At 56.7% G+C, this 22,666-nt stretch overlaps 1 protein-coding gene across 2 annotated transcripts in view; it reads left to right on the forward strand.

Annotated features, from left to right (window-relative positions):
• Positions 1 to 265: 265 nt before the first annotated feature.
• FRMD5 (FERM domain containing 5) overlaps positions 266 to 22,666 on the forward strand; it is a 107,544-nt gene continuing 85,143 nt past the window's right edge. Inside the window, exon 1 of one of the 2 annotated variants that reach the window (XM_075764483.1) lies at positions 266 to 739. In XM_075764483.1, coding sequence (XP_075620598.1) covers positions 638 to 739 — 102 coding nt within the window. In that variant the 5' untranslated portion in view covers positions 266 to 637. The remainder of the gene's footprint in view (positions 740 to 22,666) is intronic. The other variant, XM_075764482.1, reaches the window with a different exon arrangement.

A 22,666-nucleotide genomic window follows, 5' to 3' on the forward strand; every position in this document is an offset into this window, starting at 1 on the left:
CGCTGCGGGGAGCGGGGCCGCCCCCGCGGGCAGAAGTTGCGGGCAGGGGCTGAGGACACCTGCAGCAGAACCCCGCAGCTCGCAGCGTGCCCCGCTGTCCCCGGGGGGGCCCCGCACCCCGCCGCCCCCTCCCGCCGACCGGTGCAGCGCCCGCGCACGCAGCCCGCCGCCCCCCCCCCCCCCGCCCCTCCGCGCCCGCGGAGCCCCCTCCCGCGCGGGGCTGCCCGGCGGAGGCGGTGGATCCGCGCCGCCCCTGCCGCATTGGTTTGCGGCGGAGCCCGTCACCGCCGCGGCGCCGAGATTGGCCCCCGCAGCCGGCGGCGGGCGCCCCCCCGGGCCGGCCTCTACCCCGCCCGCCGAGCGCCGCGGCCCGGGCACGGGCACTGCGCTCCGTTCCGCGCCGCTCCGCGCCGCTCCGCTCGGCCCGCAGCGGGGACAGGGCCGGGCCGGGCCGAGCCGGGCGGGGGGCGCGCCCGCCGCACCGCACCGCGCCGTGCCGTGCTGTACCGTACCGTGCCGTGCCGTGCCGTGCCGTACCGCGCCGGCAGCGGGGATGTGAGCGGAGGCTCCGCCGGCAGCGTCCGCCGCTCCGCGCCCGCTCCGCGCCCCGCCGCGCCCCGCCGCCCGGCTCGGGAAGATGCTGAGCAGGTGGATGAGTGGCAGCAGCAGGAACCTGGACCGCGAGTACAACTGCACCGTGCGGCTGCTGGACGACAGCGAGTACACCTGCACCATCCAGGTCAGCGTCCCGCGGGGCCGGGGGGGCCGGGACAGCCCCGCGCAGGGGTCGCGCTGCCGCCCGGAGCCGGCGGACAAAAGGAGCGGAGCGGCGGGGGCGGCCCGGTCCTGCCCCGCCGCCGCGAACAAAGGCGGACCGGGGTGGTGGTGGGGGGGAAGGCTCCCGCCGCCCGCGGCCCCCCGGCTCTCGGGAGGGGACCGGAGCGTCGCTGCGGGAGACGGGCCGCGGCTGCCGGCGGCGAGGAGCCCCGGGGAAGAGCCCCCCCCCCCCCGCCTGCGAGTCCGTCCCCCCCCGCCGCCCCCCCCTCGCCGCGGAGGCGTGCGGGGATAGCGCGGAGAGCCGCCCGCCGTCACCCGGCGCGGTGCCCGCAGCCCCCGGAGCGGGGCAGGGGCAGCCCGGTACGGCCACCCCGGGGCCGGGGAGAGCCTCGGCCGTGCCCCGCGGAGCCAGGCGGTGCTCGCCCTCCTCTGCCGGCCGCGGAGGCTCCGCGCATCGCGGGGAGGACTTGGGTGCAAAGTGGAGTGCCGGGGATGCTGCTGGGCAGGGATGGGTTCCCCCCGGCCTCCGCCGCATCCCGGGGTGCCCCCCCCCCCCCCGCTCTGCCTCTCTCATTAGCGCCCAGCTCTGCCCTGATGGGGGGTTTGTAATAGTCCGGAGCGGCGGGGACGGGGGGCGCATTTCCCGCTGCCCGCGCCCCCTGTGCCGGGCGGGACCGGGACCGGGACCGGGACCAGGAGCGGGACCAGGACCGGGACCCGGGTCCGTCCCCCCCGCCCGGTTGCTGCCCGGGCTCAGCGCGCAGGGGCCGTGGGATGTCGTATTTCTAAAAACTAGCAACCGCGCTCCCGGTCTCCGCTGCAACTAGTTCGGTAACGGGACCGTGTGACGGGCGGGCCGGAGGAGCATCCCCGGGGCGGCTGCTCCTGCTCTTCCTTCCGACAATTATCGTCATCCCTGCGAGGGAGCTCGCCCAAAACCGGTACGCTATAGCGCTTGCAACTATTCCTGCTGGTACCAGCTGGCTTCAGCCCAGTCCGTAGGCAACGGAAAATTCAGGGCAGAGTTTTGGGTAAAGGTGACTCGACACGTCAACAGCACCAACTCCCAGCTCCCAGCCTTCGCCGGGTCCCCCCAGTTCTCGCTGTCCTGCAACTCCGAGGAAGAGGGAGCATCTTTTCATTTCCAGGCAGAAACATGCTCTAAGTGATAATGGTACCGAGGAGTGCTGCAGGCTAGGGGAGGCACCGTCATTTTTTGCTTAAGTAGTCGAAAATAGATAAATACCGTGTTTTGTGCAAAAAAACCGGCTGAAGAATGCTAATGCTCCTTCCTTCCTCACCTCCCCCACCTGGTTGTAAAGTGTGACCCAGTAAACAACTATAACGGCAACCTAGTTTATTTTGCATAAGCAAAACTAATTCGTCTCTCAGAGGTTGTTTTTGGTACAAATTAAATGGAAAACTGTAGTTTGGGAGACAAAGTGTAGGCAATGCAGTTGAGAAAAATCTGGATTTTCTGTCCTTAAGAGAATTTAACAAGGTGCTGTCATTTTGCGTGTCCTTTTTTTTTTTTTTTTTTAAGAGAAAATAATACTTGATCACCTATTTCAGTGGCTTATTTTATGTTCAGCATAGTAAACAGTGGATCCTGGTGTTTAGTATGCATGACCTAAGGTATAAAGAATTAGCTTGTATTACCCTTACAATCAAGGTTACCCCACTTAAATATTTGTTTTCTGTTGCTTTCATGCTACTTTATGAGCCAAGTATTTATAGTCCATGCAAAATTAAAGCGTACATAGTAGGAATATATAATGTCTCGCAAGTGAGAAAAACCGTCACCATCCAGGCTGCGAGCGGTGAATGAGTTTTGAAGGTCATTCCCTCACGAGCGCAGATATTTCACGTCTTGCTGAGATCCATAGTGTGTCCTCACCCAGGCTGTTTCTACGCCTGTTGTTTCTAATTTATGTATTTCTATTTTTACTTAAATATGGAGAAACTGTCCAAAGCATAAGTCATCATTTTCATAGGCAGTGCTGTTAATCACGGCGCACATTTGGGAGCGAAGCTGCTCGCTGGAAGTTTGCGATGGGTGTTTTTGCTGCTGTAGCCGTGTGTTCGTGCCGCTCGCCCCAGGGATGTGGAGGGGCTTTAGACCCCCTGACCCGCCTGACATGTCATCTGGCGTCTCCGTTGCCGGGGAAGAGAAGGAAGCTCTCGGAGGCAGAGCTGATTTTAAGAGGTCTTATTTATGTTTCAGATAATGGCACTGGTTAAACCTGTCAGAAAATTAACCTCTGGCATGCTTTATAAAGGCGTGTGAGTAGGGGTTTGGTGCTGCTAGGTAGTACCTGAATATTCCGTTTCTAAATAAAGCCTTTTTTATTTGGTTATCTGAAGTGTACTTTGGTAATATTCCCCCGTTGAACGAACAGTTCATTGTCTGAGCTTGGCTGAATCCTTCCTCTCTTTTGCCCTAATTTCCACTCCCGGACAGCCCATCCGAGCCTGGAGAGCTGGTCCCAGGTCCCCTGGCCCCGGCGGGCTCGGGGACGGTGTTGGGGGGACAGAGCTGCTGCAGGTAGAGCGAGCGTGTGCCGTCCGTCGGTCGGGGGCAGCTGGGCCGGCACCTCCATAAACGGTTTTGGTTTGGGGTTTTTTTGCATATTCCAGTAGTTTGCTGTTTTGGGGAGGACACTGTCCCAGCGTCCCTCTCTGCTGGGCTCTGGGGACGGTCTGTGTCTGCCGGTGAGCAGGGCTGCGGCTCTCAGCCAGGACTCGGGGGCTCCCAGCAGCTGCCGGAACATGAAGATGTTGGGCTTGCCTGACTCAGAAAAGCTTATATTTTAATAGTATGGCATGCCACGGAGGCACCTTTAAAAAGCCATACAGGCGGTAGTTTGCAGCGCGGGCACCATCAGGTGTGAGAACGCAGCGATGCCCGTCGATGTTCCGTCCCTTGCTGGCCTCGGGTGCTGGGGACCCTGGTCCCGTGGGTGTCACTGTCCCCAGACACGTCCCTGGGGACCGGAACGGCTGGCAGAGGGGGGCAGCCGTTCCCCAGGGCTTTTTGTTCATCCCCATGGCAAGGGTCTGGTCGAGCAGTATAGTTAATTTATATTTGCCACCTTGTGCTCCGTGTCTCCAAACAACCGCGCAGCAGTTTGCCAGCCAGGCAGCCTTGCAGCCGTTGTCAGAATAAAGCAAGCTTTGAACAAACGAAGCGATGCTCTTGTGCTGCGGTTTTGCTGTGACTGAGCTGCTTGTCTGAGGAAATGTTTTAAATTCTTCGCTGTGGTGTCAGCGGTGGTATAAAAGGCTTGAAATAATTAATGATTTGCCATTGCTCGATGCATCAAGCATTTTCCTGAAGAGACAGTGGTGTTTTGTTTCGAACCTCAGTAGTACTACGAGAACGTGGAGATGTGAGAAAATAAATATAAAAATGTGGTTTCTTAGATTCTGAATGTAAGAACTTCCTTACGTAAGATTGGAAATAAGTGAAAACGAGCTCTTGCCTATGTTCTTGGACAAACCCCACGTTTTCCACACGAAGCACAAAGTTCATTAGGAGACCTGACAGCATCATTAATAACAGGCAGTCAACACAAAGGGGAACCTTGGGTTTTTGCAGCGCTGGCTACTGTGAAGGTTATTTGTTCATTATCTTTTTATCTTCTGAGAGTTTCCGATTGCTTTTGCTGGGAAATAGGTTCGCAGACCGCTGCTTACGCAATGGGGTCTCTCGTCTGACGTCCTGAGCACAGGTGATGCGTTCTGCACCGGAGGTTGCTCCCCACTGCCGAGAGCGTTGGAAACCATGAGGCTTCGTGCCGAGAAGTTTATGTCTGCTCCCGGAGCCTTCCCCTCCCTCCCGCAGCCCGAACCCGGGGCGCAAAGCCTGCGGTCAGACACGTGGAGTAAGGCGGACTTTGGGTCCAAGGCTGCGGGTCTCTGAGCATCCCCTGGTCTCACGGTCCCGCACCAGCGAGGTGCCGGCAGAGCCACCGCGGCCCCGCCGGTGCGTTGGTGGCAGCGAGGAGGAAAGTCCATCGGCGCAGTCTCTGGGCTGCGGCGGGTGCAGGATCGCACCCCTCCCGGCCTGGCGAAAGCAATGCCTCTGGCCGGTTTGCTGTCGGCTCTATTCAAAGGCATGTTTTTCTTTATAGCATTGGAAATGTATTTGTAACAGAAACCTGTCCTTCGCACTCAGGTAAATCTCAGTAGGGCACATCCTTCGTTCCCCGCTCAACACCTCCGTACATCTGGTTTGTGGGCTCGGAAGAAAACTGCCTGAAACGCACGGTAAGTTTGAAGACAAAGTAACAGTCCAAGCTGAGAGTTTCATGGCCTGCACCTCCTTTGCCCTTTAAAATTCATTTCCAAGTACATAATTTTAAATACAAAGGATACAGAAGGCAGCTGAGGAAAACATCCCCTAAATGTCCACTGAAAAACTAGTGACACGTTTACTCGCATTTTAATGGGAGGCAGAACCACAAGTTGTTATGGAGACCCGTTGGAAATATTTCTGGTGCTGCTGTTTCTTCACCGGCTGAAATGGCTGTTTTCTGTTAACTTTTCATACGTGTTTTACAACGTCACCTGCTGTGAAACCGCCGGCTACCCCCCTCTTAGGAGCCGGGTTCCTGAAAGAACTCCTTTGGTTATCGCTTTCCTGTGTAAGGTGTTGAAGACAAATATAGATGTGCACACGCACGCACACACAGATATGCGCACGCACGCACAGATATGTGCGCACGCACGTAGAGATATACACACACGCAGATATGCGCACGCACACGCGCACACACAGAGATGTGTGCACACGCACACACACACATACGGTAAGACCGTTGTTGAAAGACATGTACAATAGCATCATGAAAGAAGAAATTTGCTGCTTCTGTCATGTAAAAATTAGGTAATGCACAGTAGGAGGCCTTTTTAAAGGTGTCTGGGGAATAGTAGAAGTGCCTTGAGCAGCCCACTTATTTTTAATTTTTGACTCATTCGTCAGGAGCTTAAAGTGATCGTGTATATGGGAATGACGTCTGTGGCCACGGTCCAGCAAAGCCATCTCCTTCCATGGAAATTTGCAGGATGCCGTGGTTTGCAAGACTAGAGGCCCACAGAGCGTCTGTGATCCCTCTCGTTGTGCACGCGGCAGGTCCGTTCTCTAGCCGAAGCCTTGCAGATTGGTTTCTCCTGGAAGCCGTGCACGACGATGGGCAAAGACTGTGCAGCGAGTAAGACCCTCGCTGAGACGTCGTCGGTGGCAGCAGGGCAGGGTCCTGATGGAGATGCCATCAGTCGGTGGAGGCGTCCGCAGCTCGCGTAGGGGCGGGTGTCCTGCCCGGGGTGCGTAGCACCGTGCGTGACGGTGGGTTCCCAAGCACGGATGGGGCGCTGAGGACGGCCCCTCCTGCGCAGCGCTGGGTGAGTTCGGGTGCCGACGGGAGGTGGAGGCCCTGTTGGCGCGGGGGGGAGGTACTCGATAGCCGACAGGCACCTGGCCCTACGCGTCCGAGGATGCCGTGTGCTTCTCTGTGAGGTGGGAGTTTCCCAGTGGGAAACCCAAACCCCGGGGTAAAACCTGCCCTAAGCTGAGTTTACTGCTCAACCCTTCGACCTCCCGTGGGACCTGCGGGAGCGTCACGTACGCCGTGGTGAGCACAGTCTGCGCAGGACTGGTGGGAATCCACCGGAGCGGCCCCTCTGCCTCGCGCGGGGCGGCTGTGTCTGAGCGGGGCTGGCGTTGCGAAGCGAACCCCCGGCATCGCCGCCCTCCTGGCTTCCAAACGGCAGAGGAAGCGTGGCACTGCCGTCCCTCGTTAGAAATGACACCGCGTTCTGGAGCGGGCAGGGATTTGCCATGCGAGGAGGAGTGCTATATTTTATTTGCTGTCAGTTTTGTCAAGAATAGACAATAGCTCGTTAGCGCAGGGGTCAGACGCTGGTGCTGTTGCAGAGAGAACCGAACGGTGCTTCTGTCATCAGCCACTTGTTTGTGGTCAAAAAACCCAATTATTGTTTGGTTACGGAAAGCTTTGGAGCTGCTTCTGCAAATAAGGAGGTTTCAGGTCAAATTCTTTTCTTTGAGATTTTTCCAGAGTAAATTATCACAGCAGTACGACAGCAATTTCATATTGATGATCTGGAATTGCCTGCAAGGCTGGTGAATCCACAGCGAGCGTCTGCAGAGACTGGGGCTCTTGCATGGCAAGAAGGAGATGGGGAGCGGGTTCTGGCTGGTGCAGAACGTGTGCGTATACGTGGGCCTGAGTTTGTCCTGCCAGGGCTGGGGGGAGGCGTGAAAGGATGGGGCTGAATCCCCTCACGAAGCAGGATTGGTGGTTATTTATTTAACTTTGGTGGTTGTTCCTACCAGCCTCTTAGAAGCTCCAGGACTCAGGAAAATATATCGTAATTTGTTTCTTTGTGTGCCACCTCTTGTGGGTTGCCCCCCTTGTGTTCCCAACGAGTTAGAGCTGACAGGGCTCTTGGTGACTTTCTAAAATCTACTCAAATTTATATGGCACCTTCCTCATCCCAGCAGCCGTTTTTGCTTGCGGTCCCTCACCGTGTCAGCGGAGCTCTGCCAGCTGCTCCCGGGGCGAAAGGCAAACCCTCCGTCTTCGGTCACGACAGAAAGGAATCAATACTTGGGACATTTATTGGAGCTTTCACCTAAACGCGGCAACACCTTAACCAACCCTAACCTTGCACGAGGCGCTGTCAGCCGGTGCAGTCTGGTCTCATTACGTCCCTTACCGAACTGGATAACCAGCTACAGACCCACCCAGGGCTGCAGAGCGCGCGGCTGGTGGAAGCCGGGCGGAAGCGAAGCTCGCTTTGCTCTGAGCACCGGGACAAATCGGGAAATGTGGAAGAGATGGGGCGAGTTTTCAGAAAGGTTGGAAGAAGTGAGAAGACTCCGTGCGCACAAGTAAGGATGTCAGAATTAGGGTTGATATGGTCACCTGCAGCTATACGGAGACCCAGGGGTACGTTCTGAGCGTGAAACACAAGCCGGGTTTTTCTTTCGGAGACGATGGTCTGTCAAGCCAGTTCTGAAGCCCGTGGGCCGAGGTGACGGCGTTGCTGCAGGCTGGGCGATGCCCCGAGCCGAACCTCCTGCAGTCGCCGCCCCGCCTTCGCCAGGGCCGCGGGCACGGTGGCGAGAGCAGCCTTGCGGAGGATGGAGCCGCACGGAACAAGGCGCGAGTCACCCCCTGCACGGGCCCGCGGCTGCCGGGGCATCTTTGCACGGTGAGGAAGAAGAGCGCGAAGGGCAGCGTCCAGGCACCGTGGGGCAGGGAGGGACGCGCGAGCTGGCCCCACGCGGAAGCGCGTTGGGCACGAGAGGTTTTTGTTACGCTGCAGCGAGCGGGTTGCAATGGCAGAGTGAAGATCCCCGGCTACGCGTGTCCCCGCCAGTTTGCTGAGCCGTGCTCCGGCGGTGTGCGAAGTACTGGTGTTTCTAGAAAATAAAAATGTGGGTATTAGACAGTTCTGTCTATGTTTACAATATTTTGCTCGGAAAAAAAAAAATTAATTAAAAAATAGAACTACAGTCTCATGAAATACGCCGCCCCAGAGGGGTTTGTGTTCGGGGTGTGGAGGGTGGCGGGGGCAGAACCGCGGGGGAGCGGGCAGGAGTGGGGTGGGAGGCAAATCCCGAAGATCAGCTGCTTCCTGTCCGGAACGGAGGCATGCGGAAGCACCTTTCTTTCCAGATTTCTGCATCCATCTGTGCGGGCAGTGGGGTCGGGGCAGCGGCCGCCCCGGCTGGTTGGCAGATGGTTCTTCTCCTCCATCCTCCCCGTTCCGGGGTTTGTGTGCGTGTGAAATCGCTGCCCATAAACCGTCCCCGGGCTGGCGGGCACCTGCCTGCCTCACCCTCTCGAATGAAAACAGATTTTTAAGCTTCACACTCAAATTCTGCCTGTCTCCCCCCCCTGCTGCCACCACCCGCCTCCTGTTCAAACAAGCCTGTCTTTTATTTTGTATATTTTGGGGCATTGCCACAAGGGGTTCTTGCATTACGGGGCTTTCATTTCCAGAGAGCAGGGTGGCCGCCGCCTTTTGCATTTGGTACCGTTTGCAAACGAGAGGGAGAGCGGTGAGGTCTGGAGTCGGGGACGGGTGGATACGTGACAGGCACGTGCAATCGTCCTGCGCCGTTCGTTGCTCTGTGGCGCAGGTTTTTGGGATGATCTGGTTTTCCAGGAATTTACTGGGTGAGATGTACCAGGATATGGTTGTTTCTGAGGTAACCTGGAGGATCTGGGGCTGGCCGGGGAGTTTTCCTGCGTCTGGCACAGAGGTTGTCGTGTAATTACGGCCAAGACTGAACTGAATACCTGCAAAACCCGCCTGGTCCTTAGCGTCTGAGTCCTTCCGAGAAGGGCCAGCGCGGGGGGGGAAGTTGTGTGAACTGGGTTCAGACTGCCAGGGGAGAACGGCTCTTTTTTCTAAGCAAAACCAGGATTTTTGTGACTGCCGGTGGGCTGAACTGGTGCGATCCTGGGGAGCAGCTGGGCGCTTTGTTCCTCCTGCATCGTCGTTTTAAAGATACAGACCGTCCTTTGCCCTTAATTGCACTTGGGCAATTACCGTCCGTGTAGATTACCTTCACTGGTAACCGTTGTCTTCATTTGCAGAAGTGACTTGGCAGCTGAAATTTCCTGAGGAATGCAGTTTATGCTACGCACACGCAAAATGCAAGATGCCATCGTGCTTCTTCTGGCTCGTTATCTGTAGGGACAGCAGGGGTGAAATACAGTAAAATCTTATTTTACTCAATAAAGCCAGAAGCTGTCTCTCCAGATAGACATCAGGAGCTGCGCTGCTGAGCAAGACGGTGCCATTTTTACAGGATCAGTTTGTAAAGCGGAGCCGTATTTTAAGCCACGGGATCTTTTAGCTGCTCCGAGGATCAACTCTGTCCTTCCATTAGTGGGTGTCCCCGGTTCTCCCGACGGGAACTGGGGGGTCTGTTCTCCCAAGTCATTCAGTCTCTGGTCCTGCCCGGGAAAGTTGCCCGGTAACGCTGGTGTAAATGGAAACGGCTCTTCTGCAGGCAAGGGAACGGGCTGGAAAACCTGGCTGGGTCTGTGGGATGGACACGAATGCAAAGGTTAGGAAATCCCTCCCGAAGAGGCGCGAGCGTTGCAGGGCTCAGAGCTGCGGGCCAGCTGCACCCTAATAATTTTAACGTAGTCATTTTAACATATTTTCTTTAGATTTCTGAACCGGGAGCCTCCCTCCGCTCCCAGCCGCGTTGTGGTCTCGCCGGAGCTGGGCGTTACGCTGAGACCCGTTTTCTTTCCCTGGGAGAGCCGGTTCTCTGCCCTGGCTGAGCATCTCCCTGCGCACGCTTTAGCCTTTCCCGTCCGGCGGTAAAGAACAGAAGTGCTGGACTCCTGAGCCTGGGGAAGAGTCGTGGGCTGGGTCGGGATGCTGCAGGAAGGAGTGAAATAAGGGTGTCTCACCAGATACACGAGGCATTTTTATAAGCGAAAATTAACAAAAGTTTTGTGGCGTTGTGCTTTGCGAGGCCAGAGAGACCTCGGCTAGTTAATGTGGAATGTCAAAATTTGATCAATGCTGCAGCTGGAAATAGAATGTATTGGCTGCACAACGTCTGCTACCAAAGACTTTAATTACAGTGGCGTAGCTGTCCTATCGGTGAGGTTTTTCTATTTTTCAGGGGTTTATAGCAAGGCTATTTCAGGTCGTATTGGCTTTCAGCTTGGCACATAAGCTTGGATCCCAAAGGAAATACCCATCTAGCTGCCTATATGAAATTTTTCTTTAAGAAAAAAATTACAAAAATTGATTAAGCCATTCTGGAGCTAGAGAGAGACTTTAGGAATATATAGATTAGGTAGTTTATAGCAATTGTAACTATATGTTATTTATATGCTTAACTTAGAGAATGGACAGTGTATTGGGACTGAAAAAAAAAGCCAGAATCCAATATAGTTATATTTGAAAAATAGATAAGAAACATGCTGAGCAGGTACTTTTCATGAATCGATTTAATTCTCATTAGCGTTGCGCTGTATAGCATGCTGACTAATGGTTCTGGCCTGCAAACAGCCATGGCTTTCCAAAGGAAACGGGTAATGAGAACAGAATGTCTTTGGGGTCTGGAATCCCGGAGCTCCCGGCGGTGGAGAGGAGGCATGGTGAGGGCGACGGAGAGCACGGCAGCGGAGGAGAGGGATGGGGTTGGAGCAGGATCGGGGCCACAGGGGAGCGATGGGTGTTGGTGAGTGTCCCCGCCGTGCCAGCCCGTCCTCCTCCATCCGTACAGGGACCCCCATCGCCCCGCGCCGCCGGCACTGAACCAAGCCCGGCTCCTCCCTTGCAGCGGCACTGTTGGACCTCGCTCGGAAGGCAGCTCTCCCTAACCTAAATCCCTGTGTTCCCGGGCTGTTCCTCAGTATTACGGTTCTTCTCCTGACCCAGAGTGGACTTTTCTGTCTTCTGGTCGAGGTCTGTGGACCTTAAATAATGGTGACAGTGATTTCCCTCTGCCCTTACGGGTTGCTTCCTGCTGTCAGTGCTACCACAGAGCCCCCCAGAATTAAATAAAGATGCAAACAACGGGGCTCGGAGGAAAGAAATAAGGTTGAGGCTTTCCTTAGTAACATCCAGTACCACCGAGCGGAGAGCGTTCCTGTTTCTATAGGGCTTTTTCATTCACACGTGGCGTTTTGTTACAGGGATGTCCTTGAGTGTGACGTGGAACGATGTCTCAGGCATTTTGGGCTGGTTTGGTTTTAAACTTCTGCGGGCGGCGTGAAATTCTCACTCAGCCCTGCTGGGCTTTTCCAAAGAGACGTAGTTTTCGGACACAGTTAATCGTCGCATCCATGAGCTGATGCTGATGATCCGTGTCGTGTCCTGCCAGTGTCCTGGGGCTGCCGGGGCGGGGGGGAAAGGAAGCGGCAGCGCAGCCCCTGCGCCTCGGGGTCCTCCACGGCTCCTGCCTGCCCCGCAGCCTCCCTCAGCTGCAGAACTGGGCTAACAGCTTGTCCTTGTTCCGCCACAGTTTCTCTAGGGACACGCTCAGGAGACACTGGGTACGGGGAGAGCATGAGGAGGGACGTGGCGCTGGCCCGGCACGGTGCTCGGGCTCCTGGACTTGCCAGGGTGAATGCCGTGGGCAGCGAGGGTGATTTCCCTGTACAGGGTCGATGTTGCTTTTGCAGCGAGGGTTGCAAGCGAAGGAGAAGCAGAGCAGCCTGCAGCGGAGCTTTTTGCTCGTCCCAGCGCAGGGCACGTGCCGACCCTTCGTGTCTCGCACCAGGCGAGGAGGCTGAAGCCCTCGGCTCCCGTTGTGCCCCCTCGCTGCCCTGCGGCCCTTTGCAGAGTGCGGGACCTCGGGAGGGGTTGAGCAGCGAGCGCCAGTGCTGTGGCCACAGCTCCTCCTCCATAACCAACCTGAGACCTGCCAACCCCCAGAAATACGGTTCTGAGCCTGATACTGCAGTATTTTTAAGGAGGAGGTGATCCATTCTTGGGTACAAAGCAGCACAAACCCCAGCAGCAGCGAGCAGGTCCCCGTAAGGGATAACTGCGAAGGGGACGGCAGTGCCGAAGCTCCGCTGGCATCGGTGGCAGCGCAGGGACGAGCGCAGGGACAGCTCCGTCCTGGGGCAGGGCTGGTTCCCCCGGAGCCTCGCCGCAGGAAGGCTTACCACGGCCGAGCTGCAACTCAATTACGGTTCCTGCATCGCTGGGCGAAGAGGGAGCGGACGCGTGTTTTGCCACGGGAGTGCATTAGTAACGGAGAGCGCGAGCGATTAAACCTTGCGCACTCAAGGCAGAAATTTCCAAATCCCTCTGGCTCTCCGTTCACCCCCTGGAAGTGAACAGGGAGAAGATGTATTCTCTGCGACTAATCTGCTGTGTTGTTATTTCCTCACCCTGGGTGCGGGAAGGACGGTGCCGCGAGCAGGGCCAGGCGCATCCAGCAGAGCCGGTGCCCATCCCAGGCACAGGGGGCTGAGAGAGCCAGTGCCGGGAGCTGGCAGCAGGATTAGCCCCCGGCGGGGGCCGGGAGAGCCCGGGTGGGGAGGGCACGCTGGAAGGCGAGGAGGCTGCTGGGTGGCAGCTGGTGGCCCTGGTCTTCTGCAGCCCTCTTCGGTGTCCTTCGTGTCGCTGGCAGGTTCAATGGCGGCCTGGGCTGGGGAGGGCTCAGCTGCTTCTGCCAGGCCACCGTCTTCCTTCCGTGACTCTTCGTTACAGCTCATCGAGCTCTCCTGGACTTCAGTTCTGAGTCAAAATTCGGATGCCCCAGGATGGATGTGAATGTTGTGCCCCAGGTCTAGAAAATGGGCTGCTCCTCCCATCGCTCAGGTGCAGTGGCCGAAAAGCTTCCCCGGGTGCAAGGGTGCTGGTGTTTCCCTCCGGGACCCAGCACCAGTGCTGGACCTCAACTGGAATGATGGGCTGTTCTACCCGGCCCCGTTAGCTCGGGATTTCCCGTTCCCTCTGTTTCTTTGTCTGCTTGTTCCTCGCCATCCCCAGCAGCACGGCCCCAGGGGCTCGGCCGAGGCGTTGGCCGTGGCTCGGCGGTTGTGGTGCCTGTAGGACAGACATGAGGATTAGGGGGTGAGTTGAGCTGGGCTGCAGTTCTGTGCTCTGTGCCGTTTCCACGAGACGGGGATGAGAGTAAAAAGCAGCCGAGAATGGCTCCAGCGTCGGCTTCTGCATGGGACTTGGGAAACCGTAAATCAGCCTGAAAGGAGTGACTGCACGTTGACCCCCCCAGACACTGCCTAATTGTTTGATTTTGCTTTGTTCCACGGATCTCTATGGAGAGAGAGGAAAAGTCAACGCCGTGGTGCAGCTGGCGGGGCCGGGGATTGCCATGGGAACGGAGGAACAGGGTGATGGTGAGCAGGGGACACCACCATCGCCCGGGAGATGCCCTCGTCCCCACTGCCCCTTTGGGGACATCGTGCTGGAACTTCACGTCCAGCCCCTGGAAGCGCTAACGAGGAGCCGTGACCCGCGGGTGTTAGTGCAGATCCAGCCTTGTCCCAGCCGCTGGGCTGCGGGGACTCCTCCACGGGGCTCCTCGTGTCCCCGCCAACGTGGCCCCCGGCATCGGTCGGGTCCTCAGCACCGGCGATGGAGGGAGGACGGGGCTGAGCTCCTCCGTGGGCCTCACCCCGGATGGGTGCCTGGGGTGCCCACACCTAGTGCAGGGCATTGGGACCGCTGATGGATGGGAGCTTGTCCCTCCTCTTTATTCCCTCTTTATTTCATCTGTAAAATCCGCAGTTTCACCTGAATGGGGCACTTGCTCATGGAAGCCGAGGTGCGGAGCTGCTGCCTGGCGTGGCAGTGTCCCTGCCCGCGGGGATGAAGAGCAGGCTGGTGGCTGTGGTGCTGGCTGGGCAGCGCTGAGCCTCGCGCAGACTGAGGCACCTTGCCCTCTGAGCGTCTGGAAAAGGTCACCTGGGCTTAAAGCACCATTGAGGCAATCAATTGTGCTGAAGTAGCATTTCTTTAATTGATGCAGTCAGATTAACCAGAACCACAGATAGACCTTTCCTTAAATTAGTTGTTACTTGAAGTTCCTTGTCCTGCCGCGGTTGGGTTTTTTTCCCCAGCAGAAGCAATTCTGCTTTGAGACTGCAAACCTCCGCGGTGCTGAAGGCTGCACCGCCTGTCCCGGGTGCTGTGCCGGGGCCGGACGGGAGTTCAGCGCTAGAGGTAAAAACCATCCGGGTGTGTTTGGCGTTAGCGCCTTGCAGGGAGCAGCAGCAGCACGTCTGGTGGCGGTGCTCAGGGTGAGCATCCCGGCACAGCATCCTGCCGACGGCCCCTTCAGAAACGCAGCTGATGAGCAGCATCCTTAGGGCACGCGGGGAAGGATCCAGCTTGCGTTCCAGTGACGAATGAAGCAGGCAAAAGTAAACGTGGAAGGAAGTAAATAAATAAGCCCCGTCGCGCTTCGGTTTGGAGTAACTAAACACGCAGCTCTAAAGCGCTAATTGCCGTGGTGCTGGGAGAGCTTTGCTGATGGGATGCACGCTTTGCGCTGCGGTCTGGCTGGGTTTGAGCGTGCTGGCGGTAGGCGGGAGAGCACATCAGAGATGGTCAGTGTACTGCAGCGCGTGATTTTTCTGTCGGGCCTGTGGCGCCTGATTTGAAGTACGGCCACCTGTCAGTTACTATTAGTCGTTTTTATTAATTTTGTCATGCCTGCCTTACTGGAATGGTCTCCTACTCCATACTGCGTGGTGGGATTCTGCAGGCAGCACAGGCAGCTGCCAGTGCTGCTGCCTCCTTTTCTTTATGCTTTTATAACAGTATCCACAGTTGGATATTTTTTGTGCTACCATGATAATAAATAAAATGCATATTTGAAGCATTCTCTTGAATCCGTTAAATTAGAGAGTGGGAAGGGAAGTTTGTGATTGCACTGGTGCATCCAAGGGCGTTTGCGGTGGCCCCTTGTTTTGCAGCGTTGCACGTACCGATCGCGCCGTCCTTGCCACCTCCCTGCCGGTTCCCCGCCTGCCGTAGCGGGTACCTCGCTGCCAGCCGAGGCAAGGTTACTCTTCGCTGGGAGGCAGGCACCGAGATGCTTTTTGCTGGGTACGTAGATACTAGTGACGCTGCTGTATGTTGTGGGGAGGCGGTTGCACACACAGTTTATAAGGGCTGATGATTTAAAAGGCTGTCTTTATTCTTATTTCTGCTCACAGTTTTCCAAGTGCTGGCTCTGCTGGCTGGTGGCATTCTTGGGGCTGGTGGAGTTGGCTGGTTTTCATTCCTGTGGCTACAATCTTTATTTCTTTTGGCATCCTACACTATGGTTGTAGAAGGTCTGGTTCTCTTTGGCCAGTCTCATGCTCGCAGACCTTAGCAGGACGGGCTGTGACACGACATACCGCACGGCAAGGGTTGTTTTGGCCAAACCAGATGTCCCTCTGGTCGTACCCGGGTAAAAGCTGCAGGGCAGGGGTGGGTGGACATATGTTCCTTCTCCTGGCAGCAGGCTGGGACCAAACTCCCCGCTTTTGCGGGACCTGAGCGAGGTGGGGCATGAGGACCGATGCTCTGGGCTTGTTGGAGTACGGGATTTGCAAATCCTGTGCCGTTGGATGCTCCAGCACGCCCGTTCCTAAGGGATGAGTTTCTCTTCAGCGTTGGCCAGAATAGACCCAAATTGTCCCTGACGACCATAACAGCTTGTCTGCAAATCATGGGATTATTTAAGATCCGCGACAGCTTCCTGGGAAAACTTGTGCTGGTGCACCGTGTGCTGGGTGCTGGTAGCGCTGGTGTGCAGTTCCCTGTCCCGGTATTTTCTCCGTGGCCAGGCAAAGGAAATACGGTGCCATTTTGCTGTTGTGTTCTTCCAAGTGAGCAAGCTGGCATGAAATAACACTTACACAGAGCAAGCATGAAGAGGGTGAGTGCTTATGGCATGCTGTCTTTAGGTTTGTTTGGGAAAATAAAATCATCTGATAAACTACGGAAGCCAAGAGAGACTACTTTGAATGCACTTGATTCTTCTCTAAGTGCTACAATTATTCTGGCCTTTATTTAGAGTGTCAGCTAGACACGGTGAAAGCACCAGGGTAAAAATACGACGCTTTAGCCTGGATTGCATCCACTGCCGAGGGAAGGGCTGAGAGGGCCAGTGGAGCTTGGTACAGGGTTAGCAACAGATTCACTCAAGCCCTTAAAATATTTATGGCGCTGTAATCCATACACATTTTAAGCATATTCGACATCATCCTACACTGCTCTTGTATCTGTCATTGCTTATGGAGAGACTCCAGAGAGCATCGCCGCATGGCTGGTAGGAGGTAGCTGCAGGTAGCCATGCATTGCATGTATATTTTTATAGCTGAGATTTAGAAAGGACTCATAAATTCTGTTCCTAGAGAGCTCTTTACAGTGCGAGGAGGGGCTCTGCACAGCACTTGCTAAGGTGACTGACCGCTCATGCAGCGGATGGGATTGGGATGCAGGATACACGCCGGCGCTGGCTGGGCACGGAGGGTTTCGGCTGCGGGGCTCATCCCCTCCTTGCACACCCAGCCGCCCCCCGCGCTGCCCCCCAGCTCTCCGACACCCGTGGGGAAGCGAAGCAGCCTGAGGAGAAGAAGATGTCTGAGATGTTTCTTCAGTGACTCAGAGTCACCCCGTCGTTATCTGCATTCCCAAAGCGCCTTCCCCTGCCCAGGGGTGCTGGAGGACCTGTCACCGCAGCCGCGAGTGCCGCGTGGTGGGGCCCCACGGGCTGTCACGTCCCGGCAGCCGAGTTGGGGGAAGCTGTGCAGCTCTCGGCACAGCTGGGAGGGGTTTGGGTTCTTCAAACCTACCAAACCCCAACGAAACGGGGTGGATCGTCTCTTCGGCTGGGCCATTTGTCTGCACAGCTGCAAGGCAGCACTCCTCCATCCTCCCTCCATCCTCCCTCCGTCCTCCCTCCGTCCTCCCTTGCTGGTTTTCAGTCGTGTCCTGCAGGGCCAAGAGAGCAGCCGCCGCCTCCTCCTCCTCCTCCTCCTCCTCCTCCTCCTCCTCCCATGGTGGGGGAAGCGCTGCCGAGGGCCGGGACGCGCAGTGCTGGTTTGAGGGACGGGCTGTGCATCCTGCGGGCGTTGGGCTGCGGGTTCCCCCGGGGCAGCGCCGGTGCGTAGAGGGGGACGGCACCAGCGCCTGCACGTGGTCCGTGAGGCCCCACCGGGTGCTGGTTCCTTGGAAATTGGGCTAAGTTACTGTGCAGGAGATTTAAAAAATCATCAGAACTGGAAATGTTATGCTTCCTTCCCCTCTGCTATGGCACAGAGCTGCATTTTTTTAATTTAAAAACTGACTGGATATTTCTTCTCATGGTAAACCACTTTTTTTTCTTTAAAGGGCAGCCCAGAGAAAACCCTCTTATGTCAGATTACATCAGACATACTCCATCATCTTCCCTTTTCCTCTGCACTGTATCTCCTCCACCGCTCTCCTCACTTCTGCCCCTTCCACCATACCCGAACTGCCGTAAGCAAATGTTCCTGAGACGATGTCTTGCTGCTCGGCTCCATGCGCGCGGTGATTTGCCCTGTGGTGCTGAGGGACAGATACACAAAACCACCAAAAATCAGGGAGATGGACTGCAAAAAGCAAAAGCCCGTTTCTCGTGCCGTCTCGTGGCTCATCAGTTTTGCCATCCTCGTGCGGACGTGGCCGTGCCACCCTGGGCATCACGCAATGCGCAGAAGCTGCTGCCTGCTGAATAGCTTCGGCCTTGGGATTCCTCTGCCGAGCTGACCTGGGGTGCGGGAGAAGGGAAAGCCGGACGGGTGCGTGGGGTGAAACCTCTCCTGAAGCCGCTGCAGCCGGTGGCAGCAGCAACGGGAGGGTCAGGGTGATCCGTGTGTGTGGCAGAGCTGCAGCTCAGCCGCCGTCGAGTCTGCGCGGTGGTCTCCCCGCCGGGTGCTCGGTGTTTTTCGGAAGCTCCGGCAAGGCTCTGAGGAGGGGCAGAGGAGCTGCCCAAGGACAGGAGGACGTGGGCTGGGAGGTGGCAGAGGTGGTGGTGATGCCCGGGGGTGCCTGGTGGAATTTGTCTCACATCCTGGGATGATGCACTGGGAGGCCGTTTTACCGTGCCCATAGCGTAGGTTTACCTCCGTGGAGCATGTTACGTGGCATCACCTGCCTGCTGAAAACCCAGGCTCAGGAGCAGGAGTGCCACCGTTCTGAGCTGTATCAGTGTGGCGAAAGCTCCGGTGCTCAGCAGGGCAGCAGGGACGTGTGTGTGTGCCCTGGGTGCGTGAATAAATGAACCTCTGCCTGGAGCTGCGGGAGGGAAGGTGGTGTGAGACCATTACCTGTTCCCATGGTCCGGGGAGGACAACGGGGAATTCTTGGCAGGGACTGGGGAGGTGGGCTGCTTCCAGCCAGGGACACCGTTATTTGCATCTGCATCAGCCCTTCTTTTACCTGTTTCTCCCCTGGAGTCTGAAATCTCCAAGCATTTCACCTTCTGGGCTTTTTCTTGACCCAGCAGTATTTCTGTCTGCCTGCAGTTGTTGGTGGTGACCGCGGGCTGCTCTGTGCTGGGGCTGAGGAGCACGGCGAGAGGGTTTTGTGCTCGTGACGGTCTCCGTGGGAGTGGGGTAGTAGGGCGTTTTCTTTTTTTGGGAAGACCATTCCCATGGCCCCGTCCTGGGCGGTGGTGAGCCCCGGGCAGCCTCATCTGCCCTGTCGGGGTCTGCGGTGGGCGGTGGGGTGGCCACCGTGACTGCTGGCATGTCCAGCTCTTGTGCATGTCCCCAGGTTGGTGCGGGATGACACCCTGGTGTTTGTCATCGGGACGACGTCCATGACAGGCGATAGGAGCGGCAGGACGTTCAAAAGGGTCTCCTCAGACACAGAGGCGATTCCAGAGACCTGAGTGGCATCTCTGGGATATTTGTTATTTTGAGTGTCCAGTCGAGCATCTTGCTTTCCTTGGGCACTACGCCGTTCCTGGGCTCATCCTCCATCCTCTCCACCTTGGACATTTGGCCATTGGTCTTTGCATTTTGGTGGCTGCCAGGAAGGCAAGACCGGACCGTTTCCCTCCTCAGGTCCTGAGGGCACCCACGATCTCTGCATGGATCCATGTAGGAGACAGGGTTGCTCCAGCGGGATGGGTGACTCCGGGCTGTGTCACCGCAGACAGGAGACACGTGCTCCAGGCCAGCCCTGGAAGGGAGATGTGACACCCAGCCGGGGTGGCCCTGGGACCACGAAGGCTTTACTGTAACCAGTCCATGCCCGAAGACACGGCAGAAGAGCCAGAGGCAGAGCAGTAGGTCCCCAGCCCAGGCGTGACGCCAGCCGGGGAACCGGGGCAGGATGCAGGAGAGGACCGTCGGCAGCCACGGACCCTGCACCGGCTCTGCTGGCGGTGCCCCACCTGCTCTGAAGGGACGGGAACTTATTTTCTAGCAAAAAAAAAAAAAAAAAAAAAAGTCATTTTTAACAAGCTAGTTGCCTTACTGCTTGAGGGATAATTCTTGTCAATCTGCCACTTTTTACTCTGATGGGCTAAAAATAGCGCATTATTTCCAGGCAGTAATTGCACATCCTGTAGTCGTAATGAGCTCTTAAGGTAATTACCTTTTGGTGGGAAAGAGCTGAAGATAGGGTGTCTTGGGCTGACAAAGGGAGGGTTTTCACTAAGCCCAACCGATTCTGTGCTCACGTGAAAGGGCAGCCGCCCCACAGCAGGGGTGAAGCATCTGCGGGGAGATAAGGCGGCGGTGGCACATCCACGCTTCCCTCATTTCTCCAGGGGCGCTGGGGGGAGGACGGCCCCCACGGCACATCACCCCTGTAAGGGATGTGATTCCGCTTGTAAGGGAAATGCTGGAGCGAGCATCGTTGCCGTACGTGAGAGGTGAATGTCCGCTGGGAAGGTGGTCGGGGAGGTGGCAGGAACCAGCTGTCCGCATGGACGCCTGCCGCTTCCCACCTGTAAAAGAATGTTCTAATGTATTTAATTTCTTCAAAGCCGTATTTCTTCAAAGCCTCCCTTTTCCGTAGCTAAGGGGTTATCTTAACGGGAATTATGATATAGATTGAGAAAGTACGACATACCCACTATCAAGCTTTGCCCTACAAGAGGTTCCCCCGAAAGCTGCCACGTCCTCCGTGCATCCTGCGGAGCCTCTGTCCCCATCAGCCCTCGGAGGCTGCCGGGGTGGGCAGGGAGGGGACGGACCCGCCTTTCCCCTGCGCGCGGTTTGCTGTCCCTGGGTCAATAAATAATCTCTTGTAGCACCGCTTTGCCTCCCAGCTTTGTAAATCAATTTACCGTCTTGTAGAGTATCTAGTGCTTGCATGAAATAGGTAAATTACATCTACCGCTGTTACATCTTTGTAACTAATTTGATAACATATTAAGAATATAAACCATTTAGAATGTTTTTGTCTGAATCAATTTTCCTTTTGTAAGGCAGAGGTGCTGATCTTACAGTACAATGCGTTTCCCAATCCTGTGTAATCCTGTGGCTTTTCGTTATCGCAGTCTCCAATGTATTTCCGCAATTACCGCCAGATTTATATATCTGCAGTTTCGTTCCCGCCCGGTGATGCTGGGATATAACCTCTCCAGCTTCGGTGTCCGCAGCCGCCCCAGGTATGCGAGCGCCTTGCTGCGAGGGGAGAGGCTTGTAAAGCCTCATTCAGGCTGTATGGAGACAGGATTTCCTCTTATTTCTGGTTTTTCCGAGCATGGCTATAGCCGGTAAAGCGCTCGTACAAACCCACCCCACTCCTGCCGGCATCGGTGAGGGCAGCGGGTGCGGGTTAAAGCTTTCTATCAGACATCAGAGAATCTGGACAGGAGGGCGATTTTGCTTCTCCCGGACGGCACCTCGTGCGCCGCTCGTGTTTCCGCCCTGGGCTAACGCGAGCGATGGGATTTTGAAGTCCTGGACTGTCAGCGTTGCATGTTATTTTGCACAACCTTTTTTAAAATCAAGGCCCGTATTTGAAATCAGGCTTAATAGCCACGTCGTGACCGTTGTTCTTCAGGAAGAAGCTGTCAGGGAGGATCGAGCGCGGTTTGCTTGACGTGCCTTTGCCGGCTGTGCGGCTCCGAGGACAAAAGCCGGCTGCTTATGCAATCCCTGCGGAGGGGGAAGGATCCCAGCCCTTCCCTTGACGCCCTCCGAAGCGGCTCCCGATGCAGTCGGCAGAGTGACGGGTGCCGAAGGACGGACTGACAGCCGGCGCTGATGAGCAGAGCAGCGCTGACGATGGGCCGTGTTTAATGAGATCCTCTGGGCAGGAGGCTGGGACGTGGCTGGATGCCTTTGCCCGGCTCGATCTGCGGATGCCTCCAGGCCTGGGGGAAATCACAACCCCCCCAACCCCCAGCTCGGGGGCCCAAAGCCACAGCGGGAGGATGAGGTGCTGCCCTGCGGCTGCTGCAGCTCCTCACGGGGAGCTGTGCACCGTACGGAGCAGGAATTGCCATGCTCGGGAGAGGAGAGGCTGCGGTGCCTGCGTGCAATTAGAGCAACCTTTGCAATATAAATATCGTCGCTTTAATAAAACCAGAGTGATCCGTTGCTTGCAGGTAACAACTGTAGCGTGGTATCAACATAAGCAAAGAATTAAGTTAATAACAATCGTGGTCCTCCCTGTTAGAAGGACGTGGCAGTGGTGGGTACGTGTTTCAGAGCGTGGGGTTCCAGGCCAAGGCACGAAATCTTTATCTTTTAATTGGGTAACACTGTGTTTCATCACCTTGGCTGGTGCAGGATGTTCGCCGTAATTAATACTAATGAACACGTCTGTTGGAGGATGCGGTGGGAAGCCCTTCATCCTGTGCATTCTTCCTTTATTACTGTTGTGGTTTTGACCAGACCCCCAAAGCCCAACCTGCCCGTTTCTGTGGCGTGGAAGGGTGCTGGGCCGGGGTGCTGGTGACACTCCAGGGCTCAGTGTCCCGGCGTGGGGCCGGGGCTGGGGGGACCTGCCGGGAAATTTCCTCCTGCCTCCCCGGCGGGAGTGTCCCTGCCATCAGTGGGGCAGAGCGGAGCCCTCCGTCACCTCGCCGGGAGCAGGAGCTGGCTGCGGCCGTCAGCGCTGGCCGAGAGCCCCGGCACGTCCTGGGGAGGGCAGGACCTGCTGCCCAGATGAGGAAATTACAACCAGGGGCTGCTTACAGAGCTGAGCGCTTTTTTCCCTCCCGCCTCCTCTGAAGGGGCTTCCTGCTGGCTTGCTTGACACCAAGCCCTGGGCATCTCGCTCCGAGTATCTGGTGTGCTGAGCACTGCTGGGACCGGAGAGCTGCGGGTGCCGTGCCCCGAGGCTGGGCTGGCGCCCGGACCCTGCCGTGCCGCGGGAACGCCGCCCCTCGAGCTCCCCCGTGCCCCCCAGCCTCGCCACCCCC

The sequence above is a fragment of the Balearica regulorum genome, chromosome 12 (genome assembly GCF_011004875.1).
Source record: "Balearica regulorum gibbericeps isolate bBalReg1 chromosome 12, bBalReg1.pri, whole genome shotgun sequence".
In the NCBI taxonomy this organism is placed as follows: Eukaryota; Metazoa; Chordata; class Aves; order Gruiformes; family Gruidae; genus Balearica; species Balearica regulorum.